At 38.7% G+C, this 20153-nt stretch overlaps 3 protein-coding genes across 6 annotated transcripts in view; 1 reads left to right on the top strand and 2 right to left on the bottom strand.

Moving 5' to 3' along the window:
• Positions 1–20153, top strand: part of MED7 (mediator complex subunit 7) — a 239458-nt gene that overhangs the window by 124307 nt on the left and 94998 nt on the right. The window lies entirely within an intron of this gene.
• Btk29A (tyrosine-protein kinase Btk29A) overlaps positions 1–20153 on the bottom strand; it is a 237658-nt gene that overhangs the window by 123556 nt on the left and 93949 nt on the right. The gene's annotated exons all lie outside the window — the stretch shown is intronic.
• Positions 523–3713, bottom strand: LOC116424478 (uncharacterized). Its single transcript, XM_031970924.2, has 6 exons — positions 3566–3713; positions 2831–2944; positions 2099–2200; positions 1823–1921; positions 1302–1367; positions 523–1182 (listed from the first exon to the last, which is right to left on the bottom strand). The coding sequence occupies exons 1-6, from the start codon at positions 3696–3698 to the stop codon at positions 1055–1057; spliced, it is 642 nt and encodes a 213-aa protein (XP_031826784.1). The 5' UTR covers positions 3699–3713; the 3' UTR covers positions 523–1054.

The following is a 20153-nucleotide window of genomic DNA, read 5'->3' as shown; positions in this document are numbered from 1 at the left end:
GATATTAAAACCCAATCAACATCGTCACCTCAACACAAAAACCTCAATTCCATTCGAACTAATTTCCAAAAATCCATATGAATAACGTCACAACCTCTGTACCAAAGAAATGTTTCATGTATAACTTCTCGATCCACTAATCGCCACGATCAAACGCAATAGCAAAGGCAATCAGTGACAATCGTAAGTTAACCGTGGCGACCGGTTGCAAGCCTATTGAAACAAACGGCCAATGATTCGCAAGCATCGCAGCCGGCTTCGCAAGGGATGAAACGACATGCTGATAATGGCGCGCCCTGTGCAGTGATTCGCTATTCAGCTGGAGTAGAGCCGCGTTCCGGTTCATCGTTCACTGTTACGCCCCTACTTGCGCTTAAATCCTGCTCAAGCTTGATCGCGACGATGCGAACGGGGCATCGGCTATTGTGAAATAGGTCGTCAGACGATTGGCAGGTGAGGAACTGAATTCGAACGCTGTTTCCATGAGAACGATGTATTTACACATGTACGTACACTCGATAATTAATTAATTTCATACAATAACAGCTTGCGCATCGTGTTTATCATTTAACAATGAGAATTAGATTTGCTCTTGTATTTACATAAATCGATCATTTCTGAGACATGGGAGATCATTAACGGTTTGTGGATGAATGTCGGCATTTTGCTGAGATCAAACTTCCATGTTTGGAATACCAAGTTGCAAATTAATTAATTTCATACAATAACAGCTTGCGCATCGTGTTTATCATTTAACAATGAGAATTAGATTTGCTCTTGTATTTACATAAATGGATCATTTCTGAGACATGGGAGGTCATTAACGGTTTGTGGATGAATGTCGGCATTTTGCTGAGATCAAACTTCCATGTTTGGAGTACCAAGTTGCAAACAAATGATTTAACTATTCGAACAGCAAGAAATCAGTATATAGTTTCTTTATTGTCTATGATTTAAGTATTCAGCGTTTAATTTAGCAGAATCTGTGAATGATTTTGTGTGAAAACAATCTTCGACTGCAAAGGGTTAAGACGGTTTAATAACTTCTGTTTAATTACTGATGAATGAATGGGAACTTCCCAATATGAATACGAAGTTTATCAACTTCCCCAGAGTTTTCAGAAGATTTACTCGATCCTTGTTCATCTCCATTGTTGTTTTTATTCCAGTCAGACGAAGGATCTAAAAAGAAGATTGTAGTGGCTTTTACTAGCTTTTCGAATGATTTTCGAATCACGTTTCTTAAATGAGTCGGTAATCGTCGTATCGAAGGTAAACGCTTAAATTTGTATCTTTGTTACCTGATTGGTTCAACTTTGGATGAGACTCATCTCCTAGCACGTTCAGGGTTAGAGTAATCAAACTATCTACAAGAAAATGAAACATTCTAGAATTACAGAACAATTAATACGATTGCTATGCAATCGCTATAAAGATTCTAATAATTATTTTCAGTTTCTTTGGACATTCATTGTAGCTTTTGAGAGAAACTATTTATTTTCGAGATCATTTCGAGTGTTCAATGCTTTGATATCAATAATTAAGGAACATTTTAGCATTCCAGAGAAACTATTTATTTTCAAGATCATTTCGAGTGTTCAATGCTTTGATATCAATAATTCAGAAACATTTTAGCATTCGAGTGAAATTATTTATTGTCGAGATCATTTCGAGTGTTCAATGCTTTGATATAAATAATCGCGAAACATTTTAACTGGTAAATAATTCCAGTATTAAGATAATGTTAATTACTTTCTAATTCGAGTTCGTCTTATCATTAATGATTCTACCTATCCAAAAAATATCAGAGACACCATGTTACCTGAAGCTTTCGTTTTCGTTTGATTTCCCAGTATATTCAAGTTGATGCTAAGCACAGAACCCGAGCCTAACAGCCTGCTGGAGTTTCCTTTGTTCCCACCTAAAAAGTTCGCCACGATTTTGTGAATCCTTTGTTCCGTTTACTTCACTTGGCAACTAACTAATTAGCCTAATTAAGAATACATCAACTGGATTTTATAAGATTCTATTCAACGACTGTTTCCGATTCGATCTAAACGAGTTTCTGTTCCATTGTTCGCCGTTATGGCCGTGTTACCTGGCAACAAATTTTTCACAACATTATCCAAGGTTCCGCCAAGGTCGTCTAACACGCCCCCAAGGTCGTCTACCAGACCCTCAAGGCCACCTTTCGCCCCATCTACAAGAAAGTCCCCGCTGAATCGTTTGAAATATTAGCCTACCCCATAGATTTGTTTCATGGTGTAATTGTAATGATTCGTTTGGCAGAGATCGTGGGAAGATGACAGTGTCAGGCTTTGGGGAAAGACAAGATAGAATCGGTACGATCGGAATGTAAAATAAATTGGAGTTACGTGATAACACATGAAATGTTGTGAATTAATTATATCGATTACGAGTAGCGAATTATGAGCACCGTGAACATATCTCCATTTATGAGAAATAAAATTTTTTTTATATGATTCCATGTGTAATTTAATTATTTATTTTGTTTGAAATCACTTTCTCAGTACTTCGTAAATTTCTGAACATTCTTTTTCGTGCGGTTTCTTTTATGCGGTCCCTATCTACCGCACAAAAACAGGGTTGACTATTATTTCTTTCGTTAAGCTATGCGAAATAAATATCTTTTCTCTTCGATACTGTTTCTCTTGCGAGTAAAAAAATTCTCGTTCGCGTAAATCGCGGTAATAAAATTCAGCGATAATTTCGATCGAACCGATTCTTTTCTCTGATTTTTCGTGACTTCTTTAATTTCTTCCTTTTTCATCGTTGCTCAGGCGTGGATCGAAGATTACTGACGCGTTACCTGATTTAGTTGCGTTGTTTGAACCTGGGTGGGTCGCGTTACGTGGTAGGTTCAGCGTGATGCAAAGCAGGTTGCCTAACAGTGGCAAATTCAAGCAGAAGTGCTTTTCCCCGGCTAGAAGAAGATTCTTCGATAGTGCTCGATATTTCCTTTGCAGGGGTTCGATTGAATTTCAATTGAAATTGCATTGCTTTACGAATGGAAGCCTATCGATTACAGGTAACCTAATTTTCTCCTAGATTTGCTGGGTTTCTCAATTAAGCTTTTTCAATCGAACAGTTCGAGTTGATGTAGTTGTTACGTGAGAAATCAGTTGTGTTTTAAATAAAAATAAATTACTGTGACTACATTTCTACTTCAGTGAAAGGAAAATGTGTTTGTACAATTACGTTGCGTTATGTTTTTAATTATATACTATATACTGTATACCTTGTGTTTACAACTAATTTTTATAGTATTAGCAAAAATGAGAAATGCTATAACATTCCGTCGATTTTTCATTTTCCTTAGTACAAAATTTGGACCTGTGGAAAATCTAATGATTTTACGGTAGTTTTTTAAAGATTCATTAAAATATTTAATATTGTAACTGGTGCAATACTGGAGCCTACACAGTTCAAAGGGTTAATTATAATTTATATATCCTCAGCATCAGCATAACATTGCTTCATACTTCAATCATATATTATTAATATTACTGATACACAATTTTATATTTCAATATATATATATTACCTGAACTGCCATCGTCAGATTGATCACCGAGTACATTCACGTTAACATTGATTAGATCAAGCTCATCGCTCGCGTTCCCAGAGACCACGGTCCCAGCGGTTAGAGCAAGTACGACCACAATTATTTTGAACATGTTGTCCTGTGTCTCTCTGACTCGATTGCGTCGAGTAGCCGACAGAACTTGCTCTTTTATACTAGCCCGCTGGCGAAAGTGACGTCTGATAAGATAAAACATCGGATAGTTATAGGTATTAAAGAAATTATGCGAGGGATTACTCTCGCCGCGTTATTTTCCACTATAATATGTCCTCATGTTTATATTTGCACAGTAAAAAGACTAAATTCTCATTTGTCCATGGAATTTCTCCAGTGAGATCATTCAGTTGAACCATTTAACAATAGAAACACTGAAAGTGTAATGGAAAATGGTGGCCGTTTTGGTTGTGGTTATAATTTGTATTACAGTATAAGATGGTGATGATGTTATATATAATATGGTTGTAATTTATGTTACGTTATAATCACCTTATAATGTAACATATGATATGGTTATAATTTATATTGCATTATAAGATGGTTATAATGTAATATATAATATAGTTATAATTTATGTTACATTATAAGATGGATATAATGTAATATATAATATAGTTATAATTTATATTACATTATAAGAAATTGACTTTTTGAAACTTCCCTATAGAAACTTCAAGAGTGCAGCTATTGAAACTTTAATTGATTCATGATTCAATTCGCATATTGCCAAATCAATTGTTTCATTAACTCCCAGAGAAGCATCTAATTTTAATAATCGCTAAAAAAAAGAAATACAAGATGAGTGATTTTCATTTTTCGAGGACTAGTGTGAAAGAATGTTTAATCATCGAAAACATTTCGATTCCCTTCGACGAGCATTTAACAGGTCCCGTAACCGATGTTCAATTTATTCGACTGTCGAATATTCTCGATTTTATTTAAAGAATATGTAATTCAACGAATTCCACTTGATTACGTTTAACGGGCGATCGATCGCCGCGCGTAATGAATCTTCAATCGTTCGCCGGACTTTTTCGAATATTGGAGTAAGTAATTCGATGAACGTTTCCCTTTCTATTTGGCCAGTATTTAATGAATATTTCGCGAGCGTTCGACAAATATCCCACCCGATAAATGGCCATCAGTTCCATTCCCTAGTAAAGCTTTTCCAAACAACATCCAAACACTTGTCCCTTTTAATATTCCCCAATGAATCAATTGGGAAAAAGCAATTCAAACAGTTCAATTTGCTTTGAACCAATGAAATCAACCAAGTTCAAGCGTTCCAGTTATTAAGATCGTTTAAGTATCGATGAATGTTCCAAGATTTCTAAAATCTGTCGATGATCTTAGTAGAAGAAGCTGATTCGCAATATTGATTTTTAAAATAATCTAGAAATCTCAGTTTTATTCACACGTGTGTTTCTTTGCCGAGATATTTGTCAAATAGACAATATTGAGATCTTGGCAACTTTGAGATCTTGATAACTGTGAGATCTTGGTAATTCTGAAACCTTGATAATCTTCAGATTTGGGCAACTTTGAGATCTTGGTAACTCTGAGACCTTGATAACTTGGAGATCTTGACAACTTTGAGACTTTGATAACATTAAGATCTTGATAACTACGAAATCTTGGTAATTTTGAGATCTTGATAACTCTGAGATCTTGGTAGCTTTGAGATCTTGGTAACTCTGAGATCTTGGTAACTCTGAGATCTTGGTAACTCTGAGACCTTGATAACTTTGAGATCTTGGCAACTTTGAGACCTTGATAATCTTGAGACCAGAATAAGAAAGAAATCTCACTCGAGATCAGTTTTATTCACACGTGTGCTTTGCCAAGATATTTCTCAAATAGACAATATTACTACATCATTTTCAATATTATTAATAAAAAGAATCGTTTCCTTCTGTTCTATCAATTACACAATTGATACATAATTTAGCTTCATCTGTTGAAGGTTCGACACATTTCAAAGAATCTTCGTCCGCAAAGGGTCAAAGAATATTATTATTCAAAACCCCATAAATTCTCGTGGCGGTCAACGTGATATTCGACGGATAACATCGCCCGTGTTCACGTGAACGCGAAACACATAGGAGCAGTATTTCCTCCGTGATCCCTCAAGCGGATATTACCGTTCCCGATCGTAGACGCGAGGTGAGATCGGGATAAAGACGTCGAGAGGAGCGAGGGACGGCGTCGTTCCGGCGGAATATGGCGGAATCACATTCGCAGGCCGAGGGTGGGCGAAACAAAGGGAATATAAAGTTGGTTACGTTCGGGATAGAAGTGGCCCGGACACGGCCGAAAGAAATTGAACGGGAACCGGATAAAATCCTGCAAACGGATTCGGCTGACAGACGATCCGGGATGCTGCCGAGATGAAACGGAATCGCTGGAGCGCGCGGGAACGGATGTCTGGGATCGGAGGGAAATTTGGGGTGGAAAGGGAAACGACATCGTCGTGGTTTCTATGGAGAACTTTCTTATATTCGGTTTTTGGGAAGTGAGTTGCGATTTCGAATTGAGATTGATGTTATATCGATAGGGATTCTTATAGAGATAGATTTTACAGCGATTATTGTGTTGATTGGTTAGGATGTCGGGATCGGAGGGAAATTAGGGGTGGAAAGGGGAGACGAGATCGTGGTTTCTATGGAGAACATTCTTGTATTTGGTTTTTGGGAACTGAGTTGCGATTTCGAATTGAGATTGATGTTCTATCGATAGAGATTCTTATAGAGATAGATTGTACAGCAATTATTGTGTTGATTGGTTAGGATGTCGGGATCGGAGGGAAATCAGGGGTGGGAAAGGGGAGACGAGATCGTGGTTTCTATGGAGAACATTCTTGTATTTGGTTTTTGGGAATTGAGTTGCGATTTCAAATTGAGATTGATGTTGTGTTGGTGGGGATTCGTAGAGAGATAGATTTTACATCAATTATTGCGTTGATTGGTTGGTGTAGATTAATGGGGATTTTTGTAGATGTTTTGGATCTGGCGAGATTTGGGGATTGGTTGAGTTTCATTTGAAATTGATATTTAATATTGTGTTATATCGATGGCGATTATTAGAGAGATAGATTTTACAGCAATCAATTATTGTGTTGATTGGTTGGTGTTGTGGTAGATTGATGAGGAGTTCTGTAAATTTTTTGGAGCTGGCGAGGTTTGGAGATTGGTTGAGTTTCATTTGAAATTGATATTTAATATTATAATAGATTGACAGTAATTTTTATAAAAACTATAACTATCCACATCCACAAATTCTATCGCAATTCAAAACTGATATTTAACATAGTACTAAATTAACAGTAACTCCTACACCGATTTCGAAGCAACAAATTTCCCTACTCTCCAATCCAAAAGAAATATTCCCAACTCCCACACCATGGAAATCTATTACCCTTCCAATAACAAAAGCAAGCAAAAACCAACCGAGCGCCGATAACCACAGACCAAAAACATTTCCACTTCGCCTCGAATCCCACGAACCATCCAACAGAAAACGTAAATTCCAACTTTTCCTCTAACAATAAGATAGAAGAGAATTGGCTGAAATCCGTATAAACTTTCGCAGGCAACTAACAAGGAGTTCTTATCGCGCAATAAATCCCGAGATGACTCGTCGGATAATACTGGAGGATTTAGCAGGAGGTAATTGTCCACTCATTAGCAGCTAAGTGAATTCATCGATCTGCCGTCGCAACTATTGTGCCGAACGTTTGTTCCGACAGCTATATTGTATCCTGGGTGGCAACAATGGCACCGTGAACTGTCTCCATCGTATCATTATTCTAGATGACGAGAGGGCCGGTTGTCACGGACCGCCGCCGAGTTTCCTGCGGCAATTCCGCGTTCGATCGTTTCCGACGGGGCTTCTTGACGGCTTATTTAAATGATAATGCGGCAACGAGACTCGCAATTAAAAACCACGTTACGAACCACGCCTCCGAGAATTTTCGTCGGAAATTATGATTGATAGCGAGATCACTTTAACGTTGGAGATAGGAATGTTTGCCAATAATCATCTTTTGGTAGTTCTAGCGTTAATATGGAAATGTTTTTAAGTGATCGTCTTTTGGTAATTCTAGTGTTAATATAGAAATGTTTTCAAAGAATCATCTTTCAATAGTTCTAGTGTTAATATAGAAATATTTTCAAAGAATCATCTTTCAATAGTTCTAGTGTTAATATAGAAATGTTTCCAAACAATCATCTTTTGGTAATTCTAGGGTTAATATAGAAATGTTTTCAAAGAATCATCTTTTGATAGTTTTACTGTTAATATAGAAATGTTTTCAAAGAATCATCTTTTGATAATTCTAGTGTCAACATAGAAATTTTTTTAAGTAATCATCTTTTGGTAGTTCTAGTGTTAATATAGAAATTTTTTTAAGTCATCATCTTTTGGTACTTCTAGTGTTAATACAGAAATGTTTTGAAAGAATCATCTTTTAGTAGTTCTAGTATTAATACAGAAATATTTTCCAATAATAATCTTTCGGTAGTTATTCAACGAACCACAAACATATGGTTCATCAAATGGTTTGGTAATTAGAAAACATTGCCGTATAGTCGAAAATTAATCTCCTTATTAATAATTTCAATATCCCCATCAATCTAAAAAATTCACCCGCTAGATACCAAAACTGTAAATTACAGCCCACTGTAAACAAATGAACGCTACATTAGAAACAAGAAGACAATTAATTCTTAGCTCGACGAAACGTCACGAAAGAGACAGCAGAGATAAGGAGCTCTTGTTATTCTTTGATGAAAGTGAACGATTATATAACACGAAGAAACAATGAGGATGCCATTGATCCCGCTCGCCGAAAGTCCACAAATATTAGACAATATTACGTTATCTTACGTAATTTCTCTGCCCGAGTGATCCGACTACGACAACACCGGGCTTACGTGTTACATGGCGGTGCTCGTTTGATTTATGAACCGCGAGACAGCCTCCCGTTAGGCAAACGCGGCCAGACCTTGGTCGAGATAGGCAAATAGAACGAATCCATCGTTAATATTTTATTGTTCGACTTGGCGGTCGATTCGCGTAGTCACCGTGAATTCTGCTGGAAATTTGTTTAACTGGAACTCTGTAATGCATGGGAACGTGAATAATACGAGTGGTACTGTGCTGTAGTACGAACGAGGAAATGGAATTTATGAAATAAGGTGGAGCATGAGAATGGAAAGATTTATGAAAGGGATGAGATGGTAATGAAGGTGAAAGGTTGAATGTAGGATTGTGGTGTTGAGGATATTAATATTGATAATTGGAGTTGGTTGATAATGTTAATAGTAGATTCTGATACTATTGTTAATGGTATTGTTAAGACTGTTATTTATACCTTCAAAGGTAATTAGAATTGTGGAAGATAATATCATGTAAGTGTAGAGAAATAAGAAGATAATGAAAGTGAAAGGTTGTAAAGTAATATTGATAATTAGAGTTAGTTGATAATATTGTTACTAGTAAATATTGATACTATTGTCAATGATATTATTAATATTGTTATTCATAACCTTAGAGTTAACTAAAATTATGAAAAATAAGAGGTGTAAGTGTAGAGAAATAAGAAGGTGGAGAAGGTGAAAGGTTGAATATAGGATTGTGGTGTTAAGGATATTAATATTGATGATTAGAGTTAATTAAAAATATTGTTAATAATAAATATTGATACTATTGTTAATGATATTATTAATATTGTTATTCATAACCTTATAGTTCACTAAAATTACGAAAAATGAAAGGTATAACTGTACAGAAATAAGAAAATAATGAAGGTGAAAGATCAAACATAAGATTCTAGTAGTAATAATATTAATATTCACAATTGTCAGTCAATAATATCATCAATACTTTAACATTATCGTAAAAGACATCAACACCAATATTTCCTCAACACAGAACACTTAACACAGAATCGCAGAAAAGTGATTCTCAATAGCAACGAGAAACCAAAGGAGTAAGACCCGACGGACGACAGAAAAAAATTCATTTGAAATAATGGCGCAGAGAACAGGTAGCCGATTTCCAACAGCCGGCAGCTGCGTCTCGTACCAGGAGCGTCGGCGAGAACTACGGGATCGTTACGGAGCGTTCCAAAGTTCAACAGCAAGTGTTCGACTGATCACAAGAAGCGAGAACGATCAAAGAACAGTCTTGAGAGGAGTGCTCGCTCGTTCGCCGGGATCCCGAGGCTGTGACACCGGTCGACATTAATTTACCGAAATCATTGACCCGGTGGCCGCGGAGCTGTCGCCCGCGTCGCGGGAGCACGGCAAACGAGGTGAAAACGACGAAATCCCTGCGGGCCCCGCATCCGCTGCGAGCGCGATCGTATCTTCGCCGGCTGCCAGACACTTCGAACGTCCTTATATCCGATCACTCCGTAAATGTCCCGTTAGGGGACAAATAAGGTCGCGTTGCGATAGCGACGATCCTTTGCCGATTAACCCCTTGCCCTACAACAACGAGCGAGACTCGCGGTGAAATTTTCTAGTTCCACTCTATGAAATTAAGTGATGAGCGAGAGTCAGCTTTCGAGTACAAAGGGTTAATTATTCTGTGAAAGCTGAAGCTGAAAGTGTTACCAATGAAATGGCGAGATTCTCCCGAGAAAAATGAGTCCAAACACGGGTACCTCTGGATGGTTGTAACCTATGGAATACAAGGTTTTTGAAAGTACAGAGGCGCCTCGATCGATGCACGATGGTTACGAGTACTCTGAATGGGGTCGTGTTTGGGCTCGTTTTAACCGGGAGAATCTTAGTATCTCAACTGCGGCAGTCTCCGGCGAATATACAGTACACAGACGAAACTAGAATATCAGGGAGCAAAAGAGAAAACAAATTTTACGGAATATTAATACTCTTATCCAGGGTACGCTAACAATTTCTTGTAATTTACAACTGGATCGAACCGCAGCAACCGAGCACACTCCGTGCGGCTAGTATCAAAACCGTTTTTGGGAAATTAATCACAGCCAGAATCAACAGCAACGGATGGAAGCCCTCGAAACAGGGTTAATTCAGCGATATTCAACGCGAACGCGGCTCGGGAGATTAATCGTGGAATTCTGGGAGGACCATCGTCGGCTAAAGAGTTTCATCCGTGGATCCTCGAGGAGCGCGTTCAAACGAGACGGAATACCAAACACACACAGAGAGGGAGAAGGAGGGAACCAGCCGGCTCTGAAGCCAAAAACGGAGGGAAAGAGAGGGACAGGTTGGCTCGCTACTCCCGATCCCCGAAATCACGCATCGGTTGGACGCTCTTCCGTAATCCAAACGGCATTCACGGAACCACAATTTCCTCTGGAAAGCTGGATCCTCTTTCTCTCTCTCTCTCTCCATTCCTCTCTCCTACCCCTGTCACTCTCTATCTCTCTGTCTCTATCTCTGTCTCTATCACTATATCTCTATCACTGTATCTCCAGCACTATCTCTATCACTCTACCTCTATCACTATCTCTATCACTATCTCTGTCACTATTTCTATCACTATCTCTATCACTCTATCTCTACCACTCTATCTCTACCACTCTATCTTTATCACTCTATGACTCTCCCTTTCCCTCTCTCTCTTTCTCTCTCTGTATCACTCTATGACTCTACCTTTCCCTCTTTCTCTTTCTCTTTCTCTTTCTAAATCACTCTCTCTCTCCTGTTCCATCTCTCTCTCTATCTCTCACTGTATTACTCTCTCTCCCTTTCCCTCTTTCTCTCTATCTCTCACTGTAGCACTCTCTCTCCCTTTCCCTCTTTCTCCTTCTCTCACTGTAGCACTCTCTCTCCCTGTCCCTCTTCCTCTCTCACGATCGCCCTCTCGCCCTTCCTCGCTCCCTCCCTCGCGCTTTCCCATTAAATTTCTCACCCTCTCTCGCACCGCCTCGCACCAGCATCGCAAGTCGTAACCAGGCCGGGTACTCCGAAGAGGGATTTCGCCGGGCGCATCGGAAATATCGCGCGCGGGCACGATAACACACGGTGCTTCGGTTCCCGTCGCGCTCGCGCGTAGGCGGTCGACGTCCCGGGGAGCGTTCCGCCGCGATTTCACCCTCAAGCGAGCGGAAAGAGCGATGAATGTCTCTCGGCCGGCGTGAGCCGAAGGCGCGATGAATGGCGCGAGGCGTTCGTCGCCGTCGAGATCAACGTCTTCGGTCTCCGGCCCGGAATGCCTTGGATTCGGGACGACGCGGCCGGTCAAAGCGGAGCTCGTGCTTCATGATTATTCGAGCAATTTTAGAACGGTCGGACGGTGCGTCTCGTGGATCGAATGAAAGCAAACGATGGTCGCGTTTCGGAATTTCTACTGGAGATGTTGTACGTCGGTTTTGCAGACGATTCAGAGGGGAGAGAGAAGGTTTCAAATTGTTTCGAAACAGAATTTCAACTGAACTTTATGTAATATTGAATTTTACCTACGGAATAAACGTTGGACGGTTAATGATGTTGAATGATCTTAAAATAAGCATTGAATGAAGTTGGAATGACCTTGGAATGACCTTCAAAACGGTAATAATATTCAAAACATTACATCGATATCAACATGAAGCATATTTAGAAGTAACCTATACAAATTGACCTTTGAATAATCTTGAAATGACCCTTGAACGATGTTGGAATGACCTTGAAATGACCTTCAGAATGGTAAGAATGATCGAAACATTATATCTATATCAACATGAAACATATTTAGAAATGACCTTCGAATTATCCTCGAATTTTCTTGAAACAACCACGAATTGACCTTTGAATAATCTTGAAATGACCCTTGAATGAAGCTGAAGTGACCTTGTAATGACCTTCAGAATGGTGATAATGATGGAAACATTATATTGATATCAACATGAAGCATATTTAGAAATAATCTTCGAATTATCCTCGAATTCTCTTGAAACAACCTCCAAATTGACCTTGAAATTCACTTGAAACCACCTTCGAGTAACCTCTGCGATAATTATGAAACGTAATTCGAAGTATCTTCGTTGAAAGATTACTTAACAATTACGACACAAGGAATTTGAAATCCTCTACAACTGTCTCAACGGTATCCCGTTAGTTTCACGAAGAAATCATTCGACAGAACTTTGGGACACCGTGTAGCCGTTGAACAGACAGGCTGGAAATCAAGAGAAGTTCTGTCGTTGACAGCTCGGCGGTGAAAACTCTTCCCTTACTTACGGAATTATCCGTACGGAAAGCGAGATAACCGTCTTAACTTCGGCGGCGGCGGCGGCGGCGGCCGGGGCCGCGCGCGGAGCGTTTTAATTTCGAAAGCGGCAACCGCGACGGATGTAGAACCGTCACGGCCGGAAAGCACCGCGGACGTTTTAACGTTTCGAAAGCGGAGGGAGAGCGCGCGGCGGGGACCGTTGCAAATGGAAAACGCCGATAAACGCGGGAGCGATGCGAATGAAAAGCGCCGATAAACGCGGAAACGCTGAGAGCGGGGAACTCGGTGATAATGGTCAAAGTGTTGCGAGTCGAGAGCGGGACGAACATTGACGCGGCGCTGCCGGGAATCGCGATGAACGTCTTGGTTTCGACGATGGAAAGCTTGATGATATGCATCCTAGTATGCGGATGGATATTAGAGTTGTTAGTCGATTTATGTTTCAGATATTCGTGCTGAGATGTAATATAAATGGAAATGTTGAGTTTTGAAGGTAGTTTAATTAAAAAAGATTTATTGATTGTAGAAGATTGGGTTTTATTTTGTGTTATTTTGTAGAGCTTTTTTCATTAGAATTTTTGAAGGTTCTAAAGTGATTTGAGTAGTTATTTGGGAGAATTGTTTAAGGTTCTAAAGTGATTGGGTATTATTGTCTATTATTCTGTGGAGTTCATTAAAATCGTATGAGGTTCTAATTGGTCTCAGGAATTTTAATTAGTTGATCAGTGTTATTACAATCAGCCGTAATAATAGCATAGTTTTGTATCACAAATATTGAATAATTTCACTAAAATCGTCAGTTCATTAAAATCGTATGAACTTCTAATTAATCTCAGGAATTTTAATTAGTTCATCCGGCTGTTATTACAATCAGCCGTAATAATAACATAGTTTTGTATCATAAATATTGAATAATTTCATTGAAATCAGCAATTCATTAAAATCGTATGAAGTTCTAATTAATCTCAGGAATTTTAATTAGTTGATCAGTGTTATTACAATCGGCCGTAATATTAACATAGTTTTGTATCATAAATATTGAATTATTTCAATGTTTGATAACAGTAATATTTAAAGATAATACATAATCCTAATGACATCAAGTGATAGTAACATTCAACGATAATATTTCATAATAATATTTAAAATAATAATAATAACATTCAGCAATATTAACCCTTTTACAAGAAGATTGTAAAATTGCAAATTCAATATCAAATTTCATATAATTCCTTGACGTTAATCGCAAGAAATATCATTGACATTTCATCAGAAAATAATGAATCTTTATTCAGAAAAATATTCTCGAGTGCAAAGGGTTAATTTGTAATAGACGAAAGTCTCGTGACAGATTCTAAAGCGAAAATTCTAAAACATTGAGGAATGACGAAAGTGTGAAATTTGGGGAGCTCATTTACTGATTTATACGTCTGTCTGGCGTCTTCGCGAGATTACGACGCTGTCTGAAGCGAAGCCATCTCTCGGCGGCGTTAAATCCACGCGAGAAACGCTGCAATGACATCTCCAGTGAGGCAAAGGGAGCACGGCTTAATTAGGGGACAAGAAGCGAGGCCTGATTAAATGAGCGGAATATGGATGAATGGAGACGCGGTAAGTAGATCGGGGATCTCCATGATCAGACAAGAAACGGGAACTCTCGCGATGATTACAGAAATTGATCGCGGATTACGCGAGATACTCTAAGTAGAATGCAATTCGTTTTTCGATAAGAATCTGGAGCATTTATAGAAAACCAGTGATCGATGATACTGCCTAATAAAAAGGTGATCGATGCTGGAAGTAATTAGAATAAGTAGGTCGTAATTATTCAGAAAAATAAGAAATTTGAAATTATTGGGGAGAGGGAACTCTTGCGATGATTAGAGAAATTGATTATGGATTAAGTAAGCTACTGTAAGTAGAATAAAATTTATTCTTTTATAGGAAGAATCTGGAGCATTTCTAGAAAACCACTGATCAATGATGTTGCTTGCTAAATAGGTGATCGATGCTGAAAGTAATTACAATAAGTAAATTGTGATTATTAAGAAAAATGATTACACAAGTTTCAGGAATCAGATTGTTCTGAAAATAGAATTAAAACTGTCTCGATTAAGTGAATATACTTTGGACTGATTTTCAGTGGATTAAGAGAGTGTTGTGTCAGACAAGTAGTATAAGTTGCTCGAGAAAAACGTGAAAAATGATGAACTATAAAGAGAAGAATATATAATCTTCTTAAGAGAAGTTCCCTGGGTTTCAAAGGTGCACGAATTTTGTTCGACGAGGAACTTTTCTTAGATCCTTCATTTGTCTGACAGCAAACAGTCTTAATTCACTTACCGCTTGTTTCGTGAGAAGTTTGGACTTTCAACGTTCAGAGAATTTTAATTATAATCAAACGAAGTTGTGATACTAAGTATAGTGAAATTCAACGCTCCGTTGATTCGTCTGACTAACGCTATCCTCGATTCACTTACTAATTACGAAATTCCAATTATAATTACGTGTAGATACGGTATCGATTACTTAGTCAAATTTAGATTAATTCTATCTTTGAATTCAGTCGTCTGACTAACACTATCCTCAATCTCCTTACTCATCTTCCATACACTTCTATATTCTAATTAATATTCACTCTATCCTCTATCCTCCATATATATAATCTAATAATTTTAGGATAGTTTCTTTAAGGTTCATTAAAATATTTAATATTATAACTGGTGCAATATTGGAGCCTACAGAGTGCAATGGGTTAATTTTCAGTGGGACTATCAAAATTGGTAGAAGTTGCTGACACATTACAAAACTATGTGGAGTGCAAAGATTTGAAGGTCTAAGAAATATAACACTGTTAATTTTCAGTAGAACTATCAAAATTGGTAGGGCTTGCTGACATATTACAAACTTATGTGGAGTGCTAAGGGTTAAAGGTCTAAGAAATGTTATAACGTTAATTTTCAGTATGACTATCAAAATTGGTAGGAGTTGCTGACACATCAGAAAACTACGTGGAGTGCAAAGGGTTAAAGGTCTAAGAATGTTACAACACTGTTAATTTTCAGTATGACTATCAAAATTGGTAGGAGTTGCTGACACATCAGAAAACTACGTGGAGTGCAAAGGGTTAAAGGTCTAAGAAATGTTACAACACTGTTAATTTTCAGCAGAACTATCAAAATTGGTAGGGCTTGCTGAGATATCACAAACTTATGTGGAGTGCTAAGGGTTAAAGTTCTAAGAAATGTTATAACGTTAATTTTCAGTAGGACTATCGAAATTAGTAGGAGTTGCTGACACATCAGAAAACTACGTGGAGTGCTAAGGGTTAATAATCCGGCTCGGCATTAACGTTCGGCTGGCTAATGGGTCGGCTCGTCGGATACTGACTGCAATACGGTTTATTGGCAGGAGGACATGAAGGACCGTTCGTATCGAATTTCTGCAACACCGGTTTACGATATTTGTAGCCCGGACAGCTGCGCCTCTCGGATAGCTCGCGATCCAAGAGACTGCTTGTGTTCACCCGTTTATTTGTAATTTATCGTCGAATAGCTATGAATTTTATTCGACCAGACAAGTGGGTAGAAATCGGTATTGATGGAAGTTTATCGTGAAACTCAATTTTTATTTATTTTCCTCGGGGTGGGTGGTGCTGGGACAAGGGGAAGGGAGGGAAAGAGAATGGGTAGTATTGGAAGATGTCTGAGAAATGAGAAGGTAATTAGAAGGGTAACTTTTCGAGTTCAGTTTGTGAATGAGTGCTAGAGTTTGTGTAGAAGTTTTAATGAGGTTTGGGAATTTTTATTGTCGGTTGTATATTGATTATTTTATGTTGTGAACTGAAACAGAACCTTAGTTTTCTTATACTCTGTTTTTCTTCCTATGAAACGAAACCTTAGTTTTCCTTAATAGTATCAATTATTTTATCTTGTACTAAGGAACTAATACAAAATGTATAGTTCTCTATCGATTATTTGATATTATAATAAACTATTAAAACAGAACCTGAGTTATCCTTTTATATCACAACAAACTATTATAAATTTAAATATATTTCATTAAAAAAAAACATAGGAAAATATAATTGAATAAAATACAAATAAATAATAAAAGATAACAAAAGATACAAATACAAATAAACGATACAGCCTACAGTGTACAGGTCTTTTCTCTTCTCTCTTCTCTCAAAAATCATTCTCTCCCCACAAGCATTCTTCCCAACACTTCCAACAAATTCTCAAACACCCTACATCCGTAAATCCCAAAATCCATCCGCAAAGGGTTAAAACTACGATACTACAACCAAACCACCGAAATCCCCAATCACCCTAAAATTTTCCACCGAATCCTCGAAGGTGTAATTATAAAACACATTCCACCGTCGAGGAATTCATCCCCAGCGACAGGGGCTCGGAACTAGGGCAACGTTGGGACGTCTGGGGGCCGTTGAACGCCGGCGTTACGTCGCTCCGGCGGTGTCACCGTATTATGCAAATGCTCGGTTAGATTCGCGGCCGGTTACGTTCCAGGTCCTCGCCAAGTGGTTAATAATACGTCTGCCGGTAATGGGCTGCGCCGGGCTCCTCCGTTGACTTAGCCTAGCCCGGTGTCACGGCAGATTAAGACCCACGAACAGACAACGGAGAGAGAGAGAGAGAGGGAGAGAGAGTGGGAGAGAGGACAGGGCTGATAGGTTTCGCTTTTCTTCCCTCGGATCCTCCCACGGAATCTGGCTAGTCTGTTTGACTATGCATCGGGCTCCGATTGCGCTCGAACACCGCGCCGCTTCACCTTCGCTCGGCGCACAGCTGGCTGCAGTCGGGCGCGTTGGAATTTGTACAGTGGTGCGGCGGAATGATACTCTATGGCTCCTGCTGGAATTATTTTAGGTGGATAAGAAGGTGCGAGTGGAGCGAAGGTTCTGGTGTCTGGCTTTTGTTCGGGGGTTTGAGGATGTTTGAGAGGATTTGATTTTGATTTGCGAGGGGCTGAATGGTGTGTTTTGAGAGTGAAATGATACTCTATGGATTTGGCTGGAATTATTTTATTTTGATGGGTGGAGTGAAGGTTCTGGTGTGTGGTTTCTGTTCAGAGGTTTGAGGATGTTTGAGGATGTTTCAGGGTGTTTTGATTGGAAGTCTGGTGACTGTGTTTGAATAGAGTGTTATATTTTAAATGATACTCTATAGCTCTTGCTAGAATTATTTTATTTTGAGGGGTGGAGCGAAGGTTCTGATGTGTGGCTCTTGTTCAGGGGTTTGAGGATGTTTGAGGGGTTTTTGATTTTCATTGACGAGGGTGTGAATAGAGTATTTTTAGAGAGTGAAATGATACTCTATACCTTTTGCTGGAATTATTTTATTTTGAGGGGTGGAGCGAAGGTTCTGTTGTCTGGCTTTTGTTCAGAGGTTTGAGAATGTTTGAAGATTTTCTGATTTTGCGAGTGTTTGACTGGAAACTTGGTGTCTCTGTTTGATTTGTAATCGTTTTTAATAGAACTGATAATGTTAACGAGAAGATAGGACAAATTACTATTAGAAAGTCAAATCATTAACATGTATTTCCCCTCAAATTCGATTTTTCCAACTTGGCAATCACCAAGACATAATCACTAAATTAATCTACAATAAAAACGACTAACAAACGTTCAATACTCAGAACATACACTCCGCTCAAATGCAAACTGCAAAAATTCAGCTTCGACGGAGTAAAAGCAAGAAAACCCTCAACTTCCAAGAAGAAAAATCCTTCAAAAGGCTTCAAGCTTCCATTCTCCTAAATCTCATGTATCAATCACTGTCCATTTCTCGCCGACCGATCCAAGTGTCCTCAAGATTTACGAACCGAAGTATATGGGTGCGCCGTGAGACCATAGTACAACGAAATGGAACAACCGCGCGGAAGACAGCGAACGTTTCTCAGCGGCGAAGAGCGGATTCGCGGCCGGCGCGGCGTCAGGTGCATCCAACCGTTTTCAATAAGTTGCACTCGACGCAGCCGAGGAGCCATCGATCCCGAGATCGCAGTCCCACTCGCTCGTCCGTGCCCCGATCCTTTGCGACGTTTTTTCATAGCTTAAACCACGGGCCAATCCATAGGCAATAGCGTTTGTTTATGATAATATTCTGAGAGGGACATTTGCGTTTGGAGTTATTTTTGAAGATTAGATAATGAGGATTGGAAATTAGCTTTAGAATTGATGAATGGAAGGTGGAATAAAGATTGCATATTGAAAATTAGGGAGTGAAGATTGAAAGCTGAAAGTTGAGGATTGAAATGTTGAGGAATCAGAGTTGGATGTTGAAAGTTGAAGATTTCAGATTACAGACTGCAGATTATGTAGATTACAGGTTGAAGGTTGAACATTAAAAGTGGACAATTGCAGAATGAAGACTGAAGGTTGAAAGTTGAAAGTTGAAAATTGAAAATTGAAAGTTGATAGTTGAGAGTTGAAGGTTGAAAGTTGAAAGTTGAAAGTTGAAGACATCAAATTTCAAGTTGTAGATTACACAGATTACAGACTGAAGATTAAACGTTCAAAATTCAAAGCTAAAAGCTGAAAGATCAGAGTTGAAAGTTGAAAATTTCAAATTTCAGATTGCAGATTACATAGATTACAGACTGAAGATTAAACGTTCAAAATTCAAGGCTGAAAGCTGAACATTACAGAATAAAAGCTAAAGGTTAAAATCTGAAAGATTAGAGTTGACATTTAAAGATTTCAGATTTCAGATTTCAGATTACCCAGATCACAGATCGAATGTTGAACGTTCAAAGTTGAGTGCTGAGACAGATGCACCCAATCGTTTTCAATAAGTTACACTGAACGCGACCAAGGAGCCATCGATCCCAGATCGCAATCCAGACCGTTCTTCCTTGCCTGGGTTCTCCACTACGTTTTTTCCTACCGGAAACGACAGCCTGCGCGATCGGGCGGTTTATGTCCTTCCGTGGATTCGACCGGAATCCGAAATGCGAACGGGACTGAACAAGATACGGGACACCGAACGCCGTCATCAATTTATACGAGGGACGCCATCAGTCCCGGGTTCTTCGGGGGAAGAACCGTTCTTTGGGAATATCCTGTGACATGATCTTTAGGGGATATTTGTGGTCTGTCTTCCTAGAGAGTATTTCTAGTCTGCTCGCTTTTTTTTAGAAAATTAAGAAATTTCTCGAGGATTCTTTTGTTGAGGGATTATGAAGATGTTTGTGGTGGATCAATTGTCTTTGAAATTTCGATCTTTTAAATTTTTTATGGCTAGGTTATGGAAGAAATGGATGAAAGATCTGATTTTTCTTTTTAATTCTATTTTGCAGAGTGTATGTTGGTTTAGGAGTTAGTGTT

The sequence above is a fragment of the Nomia melanderi genome, chromosome 5 (genome assembly GCF_051020985.1).
Source record: "Nomia melanderi isolate GNS246 chromosome 5, iyNomMela1, whole genome shotgun sequence".
In the NCBI taxonomy this organism is placed as follows: domain Eukaryota; kingdom Metazoa; phylum Arthropoda; class Insecta; order Hymenoptera; family Halictidae; genus Nomia; species Nomia melanderi.
Note: the sequence above shows the minus strand (reverse complement) of the source record. Positions and strands in the feature narration are given on the sequence as shown.